We start from the raw sequence: 13161 nt of genomic DNA, 5'->3' as shown, positions 1-13161 counted from the left end.
GCAACAACTGCTTTTCCGCTACTTCATATCATAAATTGAATCGTAGAGAACGACCCAAATCAAGTCTAATTATAGTTAAACTGTAACAGTCATGCTTAGACAGCGCAAAGTGTGACTATTTTACGTTTTGCGGTAGTGGACCGGCGTTTCTATTTCACGTTTTGCCTTAACTCCAGGTTGTTCTACTACCTGGACCACCACTCATCTGTGTAAAAAGAACGTAACTCTATTTTGCATAGATTGAAGTTATCAGTGTACATGACCGTGGCAGCAAAGTGTTTACTTCAGTGGGCGGGTTGCCCACTAATCATAAGGTTGGCGGTTCGATCCCCAGTTCCTGATATCCACATGCTGAAGTGTCCCCGGGCAAGACACTGAATGCTGATTGGCTCCTGATGGCAGGTGAGCACCTGGCAGCTCTGCTGTGTGAATGGATGAATGGGAAACACTGTAAAGCACTTTTAAACCACTAATGTGATAAAGTGCTTTATAAATGCAGAATATTTACTATTTATATGTATTTGACCAAACTATTTAATGGTATAAACTGTACATGTGTTCTGTTAGAGGACAGACGTGGACGTGCATGTCCTAAAGAGGCTCTGTGATAGAAAGAAAACTGTGAATGTCCTACCCTGCTGCTGGAAATATGTCACATTCTTTCATTTCAATATTTTTGCAAACCAAATGTATGGTTAACAGAGCCAAAACATTTGCAGGCTGAGGGTTGAACAGTTGTCACAGGAAGGCCGTTTGAATGCTAAACATGGCCGTATGTGACAATAAGCCTTCTGTCTCCTCCGTCTCTGTCTGCTTCTCTCTAATTCACACGGTTTAATGCTGGAGCACAGCTTTGCTGTTATTGCTTCCTCCTAGCACCTTTAATCAAGGACTCTGTAGGACAGGCATGAAACCCTGTCACCACGTCACTAACAGTTCTCGGCGTCATCAAAATAATAAGTCGTCCCAAACAACCTTGACTTTACTCGCCTTTGAGAAAAGCCTTTTTGATTTGAAGATTTTTCAGCCCCATTCATCGCAGATGGAATTCTGTTGGAGAGTAAAACTGGCCGCGAGATTGGAGCAATTTGAGGATGTATCACTTGATGACAAATGGAAGAAGTTTTGGAGGAAACTGTTCAAAAAGCCTTCTCTGTGAATGGCAGCAATCTCTAGCTGAATGTAGTCCTTCTTATTTCTGTCTGAAATGTTTTTTGTGCTTTATGTGTCGGGTGGAGCGCATGCTCTCTGGGCTTCTCTGCAGGTCCACAGAAGCCCTGTGGTGAGTTGATGGCAGGTATTCAAGTTGATCACCGAATGTGAATGACTTTCACTTGAGAGAATCTGATCCTGAAAGCAAAACAACAAAGAGAGCAGTGACTTTTTCGTGGGCATATGCGGATATTGGGAAAATTCTTTGGCAGATTCAAGGTTAGATTTCACAGAGAAATCTCCTCAGAGAACAGAAGTGGCTCTGGAGTTTGTCCAAAGATGCATCTCTGCCATCTGGTCACAGCCGTGTGACAGTGATTATAAACACACAGTAAATAGACGCTTCTCCTTTATGGGCCGGTGTTTCAGGGCAGCTCGGAAAGAAAAACAACCGCGTCGGCACTATTTCTCATCTGAAAGTAGAAAGCGACATGTGGCATTTTCCTTGAAGAGAAAAAAGATTTAGCATTTCTTACACTTGAGTAGCACTTAGTTCACGTGTCACTCAAGCTGAGATTATTTCCCTTTCAGTGTTATATAATAAATATTCTGGCAGCATTCATTCAGTCAAATATTAATGCTTGTTAAAAATATACATCAGCTAAAACTGAGCAATGTCCCCTCGGGTGGACTGTACACAACCTCAGCTTCCTAGATTCAAGCCTTACATATTGCTACAGTACATACTGTATATTACATTAAAATGTGGCACCACATTCAAAATGAACATATATTTTTCATTCTTTTACTCATTTTCAGAATAAAATCTCAATTTCAACATTTTAAATGTTGTCTTTTTTATATTTTTAATTAAATGCGTTCATATGATTTGCAAATAATCTTATTTTCAATTGAGAAAAGCATTATTCAAAGAAGAGAAACTCAATCATAAATGCTATTTCTTATTGTTCTTTGTATAGTAACCTCAGGAGGCATTAGTGAGACTTTTCACAACCTTGTGATGAAAATGTTGGTTTAAAAGCTCATAACTGATGTGTAAAAGCATTAGTAAGTTGTTTAATAATAATAATAATAATAATAAAACACTTTATTTTTTATAGCACCTTCAATGCAGCTCAGTGCTTTGCAGCAAGAAAATCACTTGCAATAATTCACACATAAAGGAATATTTAAAAAATATAGAAAACAAATAAAATACATCAAATAAAACACAAAGTTCAAATATAAAATAAAGCAAGATGTGTAAAGCTACAGGAGTAGCTACTTAAAGGCTAAAGTAAAGAGATGTGTTTGAGGCCTTTTTAAAAGTATTTACATACTAGTGAGTAAGTATTCCTGATGTTTATTTACTATTATTCAAAATGTAAAAAGTCAGATGAGATACAGTACAAAAGAAACACATTGTTGTACATTTTGCGCAACATAAAATATCAGATATGGAACCATATGACGTGCAGCATATAAACCTGCTGGTTGTCTTCTTTGAAAATATGTTCATGGCATCGTTTGTTTCCCTTCTACGTACATGACAGATTGTGTGTGTGTGTGTGTGTGTGTGTGTGTGTGTGTGTGTGTGTGTGTGTGTGTGTGTGTGTGTGTGTGTGTACTAATGTGTGTGTCTGTGGCCAGTCAGCATTTTGCCAGCACATCAGTCACCATCTTAAGCAGCACAACAATATGTCTCTCTCTCCCGTCCTCACTGTATGTGACAGGAATTTACTCAGTTTGCCAGAAGTCATCATCAGCAAAACAAAAAGCACCGGGCTGCATGGACAAAGACATATTCCATGACATTGTGTGGTATTAGATGGTGCATATATATATATATATATGCATGTGTTGGAAAATAAATATGTGCCCAGCCCCTGTGTTATCCTTGTCACCACCCCCCTTGAGGGTAAATGCGTGAGTTCTCTGCCACTGCCTCCATTGTAAGGCACTTTATACACCTCTGTTGTAATCCTATATGTTTTATTGGCCTTGTGATGAATAGGGTGGATATAGACAGGCGAGAGAAACATCCATTTATCATAATCACTCTGATAAAAATACACTATATCCATAACAATGTCTGCAAATTCAGACGCAGGAATTGAAGTGAGGTGTGACGCTGAGACGAGGATTGTGTCTGCGTGGTGATTAAATTCACACAAACAAAGGAAAAATAATTGACTTTGCGTTCAGAGATGCAGGAATGAATCATTTTAAAACCTAGTAGCTAAACAGCCAAAGAGCAAATGCTGTATGATCGATCATCGGTGAGCTTCAAAGTCGCACCCAGTTCAGTTTCCAACGACACTGCTTTACAACTTCTATACAAGTTTAAGGTCTTTCTCACTCAAGTACGAGGTGAAATGATCCTCTTTTTTACATATTCTGTGGACCCTCTCTTTGAAAAAAGATGACATGTCCTCCCCCCAAGTGCTGCTAAATAAATGGATTTACGTCCAACAAATGCGCAAACTGCCTCCAGCTCAGTGGCTGCTGAAGGACTTGAAGGAGACCAGTGGTGTTGAATGTTGAACCACAGAGTTAGAGACAAAATAAAACACCTTCCACAAAGTCAGACCCTCATCTAAAATAAAAAACACATGTTGAACCTACTCCTTTAAAGCATCAGTTGGTATGATTCAGAAGAGGCTGCCTTCCACCTCCAGCTGTTACCACGGCAACTATAGAGGCCAGGTAAACAACATGGAGCACTTACTTATGACAACCATGAACTAAACTCCTCCCAGTCAGATATAAACATGTTTCACAGAGACTTCCGCCTGCCAATACTTTAACTAGAAACACAGTACCCAATAATTACCTTTATATTTAGCTAGTCTAACTTCATGATAAAGTCATGTGACAGTGTAACATTTGCTCGTACATCATTTCAAACCGGTGACTTAGCAGCTCATTTAAATATGATCCATGGTGTCGACTGAGCACCTGAGGAACTGGGCACTGAGGACATCACTCAGGTGGAAAATGTAGGATTGCAGGTGAACACTTAAGTAGCCTGTTCGAAAAATTACTCAGGGGCTGTATTCAAAATCAAACATGTGGTATAATGTCCCTTGATTGATTGATCATCAATCCCAGCATTTTCAGCAAGTTCCTCACTTAGGGCGGTAAGTCCCTGTAGAGCCTTGGTGACAGATCCATCTGGTGCTGTATTGTTAGGAATAAACATACAACATACAGAGCCAAACATTTTGTACACACCCTCTTTCTCAGCCAGCAGCATGTCTAATGTCATGTGGTTCTGCCACGCCATAAGACTAGTGGCATCAAGCTGTTTGCTGAGGCCCTTAACAGCGTCTCGTATATAGGACCTAAATGTGGGCGTACCTCGGAGCATACAATGCAGTCGGCTTTGCCCAGCATCTGAGCTGAGTACTGCATCCACTGTAGCCACATATTGGTATCGCCATATCCTGTCTCTAGTGACACCACATCTGTAAATTTAGTTATTTTCAATCGTCGGACTACAGGATCTACGTGTGAGCTCGTATTTGCAACGCTTTGGCGGCTTTTCTCTGGCTTTTGCTTTGATACCGTGGTGGTTGGTTGTACTATATTTATCCAGATTAAGCCCTTTGGATCTGCCCCAGATACATCCGCCCCTCGTACTAACAGTCTGGAGTCGCATTGCTTTGGATCCTTCAGTGTCAGTATTAAGGTGTTGCAGTTTTGTATGTGGCAACCTGGTGCAGTAGATCCCTTAATCAGAGACAGTCGTTGTTTTAGGTCGGCACAGATGCTACCATTCACAGATATTTGTCTGACCAAACTAAGCTGCGGTCTTTCCCCTTACAGGGAAGAACCGCACGTGTCAAATGTTTCCTCCTTCCGAATCCCCACGGTAAAAGTTATTGGGTGCCGCCTGGGGTTGGAGTAGAGGGGGTGGAGTTTGGTGACGGTGTCGTGGGTTCAGAGACGGAAGCTGGCTGAGCAGCTGGAGGCGGAATAGACGGAACGGGCGGATCAGCTGTTACCGGGACGTCTCCCATGTTAGGGTATGGAGGAGGATCGGGCCGCGGTCCCATGTTGGTTCGTTTTTGTATCACATAATCATCATCCTCATCATTTTTCCGGGAGAAATGTATTTCAATTCTTAGATATAGTATTGGTGCATTAAGAGCTATACTACCTTCCCCCGCCTTTTTGTTTTTAATCTCTCCCAGATCTGTTCTCTTTCTCTTTTTCTTTTACTTTTCCTCTTCTCTTTTCAACTTTTTTATTTTATTTCCCTCACACTTGCTCTCTATCTTCTCTGTCAACTCTCTACATGCTATCATTGTCAGTTTTCCCTTGAATCCGTATTCCTTTTCCCATTTTTTTTTTTTTTCAAATATTTTGTTATCCGTGCCTTTTGAGTGCATGCGTTGTACGTCTCCCTCCAGAGGTATCGCTTCGATCTTACTACAGCATAATCCCATTTTTGCCATCTGTGAGCCAACCAGTTTGTATGGAGTTCACCCGAGCAAATGGACGCTCACAGTATCTAAATATTTTTATATTTTTATTTATTTTATATTCCGGAAGTTTTTTTCTGTATTTACCTGTAGGTCCCTGACCTATTTTTGCGCGCGCGACCTTTAGTTTACTTAGTCTGTTCAGACTCTTTAGTACAGGTCCCTGACATTACTCTTTAGGAAAAAAAAAAGTCTTACCCGGGTGTCCGACGTTTGATGGTGAATCAGCCTTTCTCTAGGATCCCGTCACCCCTCCTCTCTCCAGTTCGTCTTGGCCTCACCAATGTCCAAACTGTTTCGATAAAGAAACAGGGCGGAGGTCTTTCCTCAGGAGTCCCAGACTCCCCCGTGCACGGTTTCAGGCTGTGTCCGGAGAGAGGAGGGGATGTTGGGATCCGGGTCGAAGGACCAATTATGTTAGAAAAATTACTCAGAGGCTGGATTCAAAATCAAACACATCGGACATTTATTCTTGCAAGAAGGAGCAAATACATGTACACTCAAAGAAAGGTGTCCAGCATTGCTCGAAGTCTCTCCTCCGTAGTTCAGCTTTTATACAGTGTGACAAACAATTGACAGTCATCCCCACTTCCTCTGTATATCTGATTTTGTAGATAGTACTGAGTGAGGTCGTAGATCACAAGATAAAGGTACAGAGACGTTGTAACTGAGACTATAGAACCACGTTGTGCAACAGATAGACCAATATTTGACAAGTATGATGAGTTTGTTATTTTTCCATCATGACCTCAGTAGTAACCGTCTGTTTCTGAACATGATTCCTGTCGGACCTGATGTGATAGTTGTTGGTAGACGCTATGATCCTCAGTAAACCTCATTTTTACTGTGTATCTGGTTTTTACTGGTTTCTGATTTACATCAGCTGGTAGAGCAACGTTTGTCCAGCAGCCCCCACCCGATGTTTCATGTCATCAGCCAGATGTTACCTGCTGCCAGATGTGAGCTCAACAGATCATCATGGACATCACAGGGGGTTCGTCTCTGGGAGGATACAGCTGCTGGTACCTCTGTAAACTCAAAATAGTTTGAGTTATGTGCAATAGTGTACATAGATTTGTTTTGTTTTTTATATTTTCCAATTCTTTTTTTTTTTTAAATGCATTATTTATTCTCCAATAAAGTGTATTTTTGAAACAAATTTGTTTCTTTTTGCAAACATGTAAAAACAAATGTATCATTTTATCATATTCAAATATTAAAATACATATTTAAAACTTTAATACAAGATAAAACAGCTGGAGGATTTAGAAGCACTGGGTCAACACTCGGCCTGCAACATCTCAGTGTGTAAGAAGGCAAGAAATATAACACTTTAGAAAAGCTTTATTTTACATCGGAATAAAACATGACGTAGGTTGGTTGCGGAGCAATAAGCATATTCAGTATGTGTCAGTTATTTATAATCAACATGAACTTTGATTTGTACTGGAGAGAGGATCCTTTATTCTTTGTCTGTGGTGACCTCTGACCTGTCGAAAGAACAAAGGTTTGGGTGTGTGATCACACGGTTCGATTTTTAAATGATCATCATGATACATCTTGAGGGATAAATACTCTTTTTTTCTTTTAAATAGTCAAGATGAAATTTCAAATTTGACCTTGTTTGTTTTTAAATATGTAACCCTGCCTTTTCCAGAATTAAGTAACAATATGGAAGGTACTATGTCGCTGTGATAGTTTGACCAAAGGCTAAAATGTAAACTGCTAACAGCATTGATCATTTGTATCATGTGATACAACCATTTACATATAGAAATATAAGCTCCAGTCCACTGCTGACGAGTGTCTGCACTAGCCTCTGGGTGGTTGGAGCTGGGCTGTAATGATGGAAGACATCTTCATCAACATCATGAATGTCCAACGATGACATACAAAAAAAAGGTGTCGAAATACAACTCTGTTTCCAGAAAAGTTGGGACAGTGTGTAAAATGTAAATTAAAACAGAATGTGATGATTAGCAAATCATGTAAACTCATATTTAATTGAAAATAGACCAAGGACAACATATCAAATGTTGAAACAGAGAAATCTCATTTGAATGCGGCAACATGTTTCAAAAAAGTTGGGACAAGGTAATGTTGAGCATGTTTACCATGTTGACCGTGTTGACCGTGTTTACCGTGTTGACCATGTTGACCATGTTGACCATGTTGACCAAGTTGACCATGTTGACCAAGTTGACCAAGTTGACCATGTTGAGTATGTTTACCATGTTGACCAAGTTGACCATGTTAACCATGATTACCATGTTGGCCATGTTGAGTATGTTGACCAAGTTGACCATGTTAACCATGTTTACCATGTTGACCATGTTGAGTATGTTCACCATGTTGACCATGTTGACCAAGTTGACCAAGTTGACCGTGTTGACCAAGTTGACCATGTTGAGTATGTTTACCATGTTGACCAAGTTGACCATGTTGACCATGTTTACCATGTTGGCCATGTTGAGTATGTTTACCATGTTGGCCATGTTGACCAAGTTGACCGTGTTGACCAAGTTGACCATGTTGAGTATGTTTACCATGTTGACCAAGTTGACCATGTTGACCATGTTTACCATGTTGGCCATGTTGAGTATGTTTACCATGTTGACCAAGTTGACCAAGTTGACCGTGTTGACCAAGTTGACCATGTTGAGTATGTTTACCATGTTGACCAAGTTGACCATGTTGACCATGTTTACCATGTTGGCCATGTTGAGTATGTTGACCAAGTTGATCATGTTGACCATGTTTACCAAGTTGACCATGTTGAGTATGTTTACCATGTTGACCAAGTTGACCATGTTGACCATGTTTACCATGTTGGCCATGTTGACCAAGTTGACCGTGTTGACCAAGTTGACCATGTTTACCATGTTGACGAGAGGTGTGCTGTGATTGGCTATGGCTGTGATACACCGAATTATCTATTGCGCCTACTTCACCACTGTGCACGTGTTCACCAGCATACCCAACACGTTAGCCACGCCTAGCTGCGGACAAAAATAGGGCCCAAAATATGCAAGCATTTATCTGAACCGTGCTGTCTGCAGTATGTTGCAGCTGTTTGGCACTACATATGTCTACTCCCTTGTTGTTTTAAACTTTTGTTTTGTTTTCTATTATTTATGATTTGATTCTATTTTCTTGTTCTGTTAGCTGCTTCTGCTGTGCTTTCAGTTTAGTTGTTTAAATGGGCAACTCTTTGTAATTCATATTTTAAAAGTGCTATATGCGTATATTTTCATTATACCATGGACATCTCCAGCTCTCTATCTCGAGATAAATGGATAACCTGCATATAAACAAATGGTAAATATTTTGTATGCAGGTTGAACCTGGACAGCGAAGCTGGGCAGAGTTTATAAAAGCCAACAAAGCCCCAGTGAGAGGAACAGTGTGACTCTCCAGCTCTACAGTAAATCAAGAGACAGCAATGAGTGAAATGGGAGGTTGCGAACGCTTCACTCTAATATTTATGAATCGTTCTTTTGTTGTGGCAGTGCTGGTAGACAGACAGGAATGCAACAACCATCCCTGGAGCTGCAAGGTATTTGAATGTTGAAAAATGCATGAGAGTTTTTACTGATAGAAACACAGATCGCCCTTTGATGGATGGCGTCTGATAAACCTGCAGACAAACAGGAGGCTGTTGTTTCTCAGAGAAACTGAGACCCTGCTTATGTGTTTACTGTCATTTGGCTTTATTTATAACGCTCTGCTCGGGAAAGTCTGTGTGTGTCTGTGTTTCTGTGTGTGTGTCTGTGTGAGTCTGTGTGTGTCTGTGTGTGTCTGTTTGAGTCTGTGTGTGTCTGTGTGTGTCTGTTTGAGTCTGTGTGTGTCTGTGTGTGTCTGTGTTTCTGTGTGTGTGTCTGTGTGAGTCTGTGTGTGTCTGTGTGTGTCTGTTTGAGTCTGTGTGTGTCTGTGTGTGTCTGTGTTTCTGTGTGTGTGTCTGTGTGAGTCTGTGTGTGTCTGTGTGTGTCTGTTTGAGTCTGTGTGTGTCTGTGTGTGTCTGTGTCTGTGTGTGTCTGTGTGTGTGTGTGTCTGTGTGAGTCTGTGTGAGTCTGTGTGTGTGTCTGTGAGTCTGTGTGTATGTGTGTCTGTGTGAGTCTGTGTGAGTCTGTGTGTGTCTGTGAGTCTGTGTGTGTGTGTATGTGTGTGTCTGTGTGAGTCTGTGTGAGTATGCGTGTGTCTGTGAGTCTGTGTGTGTGTGTATGTGTGTGTCTGTGTGAGTCTGTGTGAGTATGCGTGTGTCTGTGAGTCTGTGTGTGTGTGTCTGTATGTGTCTGTGTGAGTCTGTGTGAATCTGTTTGAGTCAGATTGAGTCCGTGTGTGTCTGTGTGTGTCTGTGTGTGTCTGTGAGTCTGTGTGTGTGTGTATGTGTGTGTCTGTATGTGTCTGTGTGAGTCTGTGTGAGTATGCGTGTGTCTGTATGTGTCTGTGTGAGTCTGTGTGAATCTGTTTGAGTCAGATTGAGTCCGTGTGTGTCTGTGTGCAGGTCATTGGTGAATTTGTGAAATACTCCAATGTGTACATAAAATCCATCCTGCAGTCAGTCACAGAAAAAACGAGTTCATCTTCAGTTTTCCAGGTGATAGTTGACGCTCATCAGAATAACTTAACTCATAAAGCATGATAGGAATTCTTCAAAATCCTCCAAAAGAACAATTAAAACTGGAACATCACAGCAAGATTATGAAAGATGATCATGTCAGAAAGGAAATATGAGCTCATAGAAGATATGTTTGATAAATAATGCAAAATACATTCTACAGTTTCAGAAAATGTCACAAGAGTTTGAGAAACAAATTAATCTCTATATTGGTGACAAAAATATGTTTCATGTTGTACAAACAACCTGTTTGATTTCTGAACTTTGAGATTGCACACAACAACATCCTGCCTTCAACAATCTGACAAATGGCCATACATTATCATAGATACCATATATCTTCATCTATTAATCCTAATACATGACCACTTTATTAGGTACAGTGATATGGTCAAAAGCGGTCCAATTGCAAAAGTACAAATCACCTTTAAGATCCTCATGATCAGTTTTTGTTGAACTGGACCCCATTATTTCACATTATTTGGGAGGGAAGTCTAATGTTCTGTCCTTTCTAGTCACACACTGTACACGAGGAGGGAAGAATAAAAGGAACAGCATCGCTAGCTGTGACATCAATGCTACAATGAGGACTGTTAGAAAAACCCTGACACATGATGGATCAATGAATCGTGTGCATAGAAATTAGAAGCAGAGTCGTGCACCATCCTGAAGAAGACAAGAAGCCAGAAACCTGGATGTTCCGTCATTTATACTAAAACCACATATACATAAGCACCACGCAGGGAGTCCAAACCATCCAATAATAATTGTCCTGAGATTAGGAAGTAGACAAAGAAAAGAGAAAAGATTGGATAATGTTACATCCTTTTCTGCTGTTGCTAAGCAGCAGCCATCCAACCATGGCCAGCCTGACAGCCGAGCCACTCCTGGAATACCATCAGTGGGGTAAAGATGGAGTCTGAGAGGGAGGTCGGATTGACTTCATGTAAATGCACACATACATGGCACTTTAACACAGAGCTCATCGTCCACCATGACTGCATCATATTGTTGATTGAAATCACATTTTATAGTTTTGATGTATAATCTTCATCCAAAAAATGTAAATCACGTAAACCCCCCGTTTTATACTGTTTGAGCCGATGGCGAAATTTCTTTTTCTGACTTCTGGTACATTTTTCATGTTAACAAAACTCTTTTTTCCACAAATTGTTGGGGGATATTACAGTAACTTCCTCCACATTGCATTCAGTCATTAGCATGCATCATCTCTGGGAAGCTGTGATCATCATACAGTGACTCCTAACTGCTTATAATTAAATGCTTTATCATTTTGTGGCCCGTACAGATGTCATACTGTAAAAAGTTTAGCTGTTCTAATGCATATTATTTATTTTCTATATTTCTAAATGTTCTTTCATATGTGAAACACGGCATGTCATTTTCTTGCTGTAAAGCACTTTGAGCTGCATTTCTCGTATGAAAGGTGCTTTACAAATACAGTTTATTATTATTATTATCAAAAGCTCCTTCTCAGACCTAAATACACAAACAGGAGATGTCATGTATGTTTTACATTTTTCAAATTCCTGTACATGACATTTGTCATTACAACTTTGTATTCCATGAAGGTGTTTCCCTGTCAATCATTCTGATTCTGATGTGTTGTTTTCCATTCTTACATAGAATCTGAAAGTGTCTGAATAATGGATTATTGCTTTGTGACAGTGACATACTTCTGCTCCAGAAGGCACTGGAGGGATCGTGTTTTTCATTGGGCCTGTGATCAGTTAGAGATCCCACAGAGAGCCAAGTGGCTAGAAAGAGGGATGTCTGGGCAACCTTACTGAGCCTGCTGCCAACTGGAGGTTTCACAATACAGAACTGTGTTAGATGGTAGCAACAGCAATGAAATTATCAAAAACATTTTTTTACAATAAATTAGGAAGTAAATCAACAAATAAATGAATGTATTTTTACATAATCTCCAATTAAAAAAAGAAAAACCTGCTGCACACAGTGTGCGAACACACACACACACACACACACACATACACACACACACACACACACACACATGTCCTGTGCCCCCTTTTTATTTGTATAATTTATTTATAATGTTTTTATTAATTATTATTTATTCATTTTTATTAATTTTATAATATGAAATATATTATAAAAAAATAAGTATGCTGTGGAAGAGAACGTATGTTATCTGCAGTTTATTAAGCAATCAATATCTACTTTAGATACACATGCTTCATGTAAATAATCCCAAAGCCTCAAATGTCTTTAAAATAGACCTTTTTGATCTAAGATCAAACCAATCACTTAAAGAACCAAAAGTGCTTCTGAAAGGACTTTGATGAAACTATTCTGGAGACTTATTACTGCACAGAAGGAGAATGCAGTGGATGTATGTGCATGCCTGTTGGAGGAGAGGAGAGCGGGGTCAGGAAAGCGTAACTCTGCTGTGCATGTGTAGGGGAGGCCGCTCCGCCTTCCAGATAGGAAGAGAAAAGATGATTTGTTTGGGTGTGTGCTGGACTGAAAGGTCAATCTCTCAGCCTCCATTGGCAAGAGTGGCTCTTTAGAGGCAAAAAGCAAAGGTTGTTAATCAATAGCACTTCAGATTGGTCCCACAAGTCTGCGGTAAGCCTGGAATATCGCTGCCATTTTGATTACCCCAATGATTAATTAAAACGTATGTATACTGCAATCAAACTGAGCGTAATCAATACAGAATACACTGGCTGTGCCGAGCTCATCTTTCACACTTTCGCTAACAAATGTCACATCAAAACTTTCTGCTGCACTGCACTCCCATGAAGACGGCTGCAGGCTCTGCAGCAGCTGCCGGCTCCACCTGAGTCTTATTTATGAATTATATTCATAAGAACACAAAACAAAACAAAAAAGTCCTCTGAAGTCTGTGAAGAAAGT

The 13161-nt window shown here is 40.1% G+C and overlaps 1 protein-coding gene across 1 annotated transcript; it reads right to left on the bottom strand.

The window, feature by feature from the left end:
* Positions 1-7714: 7714 nt before the first annotated feature.
* LOC138211847 (homeobox-like protein HDP1) lies at positions 7715-8521 on the bottom strand. Its single transcript, XM_069171993.1, has one exon. The coding sequence runs from the start codon at positions 8519-8521 to the stop codon at positions 7715-7717; it is 807 nt and encodes a 268-aa protein (XP_069028094.1).
* Between the last annotated feature and the right edge of the window lie 4640 nt (positions 8522-13161).

Source organism: Embiotoca jacksoni, unplaced genomic scaffold (assembly GCF_022577435.1).
Source record: "Embiotoca jacksoni isolate LCO1_2020_lvr unplaced genomic scaffold, fEmbJac1.0.p SCAF_50, whole genome shotgun sequence".
In the NCBI taxonomy this organism is placed as follows: Eukaryota; Metazoa; Chordata; class Actinopteri; family Embiotocidae; genus Embiotoca; species Embiotoca jacksoni.
Note: the sequence above shows the minus strand (reverse complement) of the source record. Positions and strands in the feature narration are given on the sequence as shown.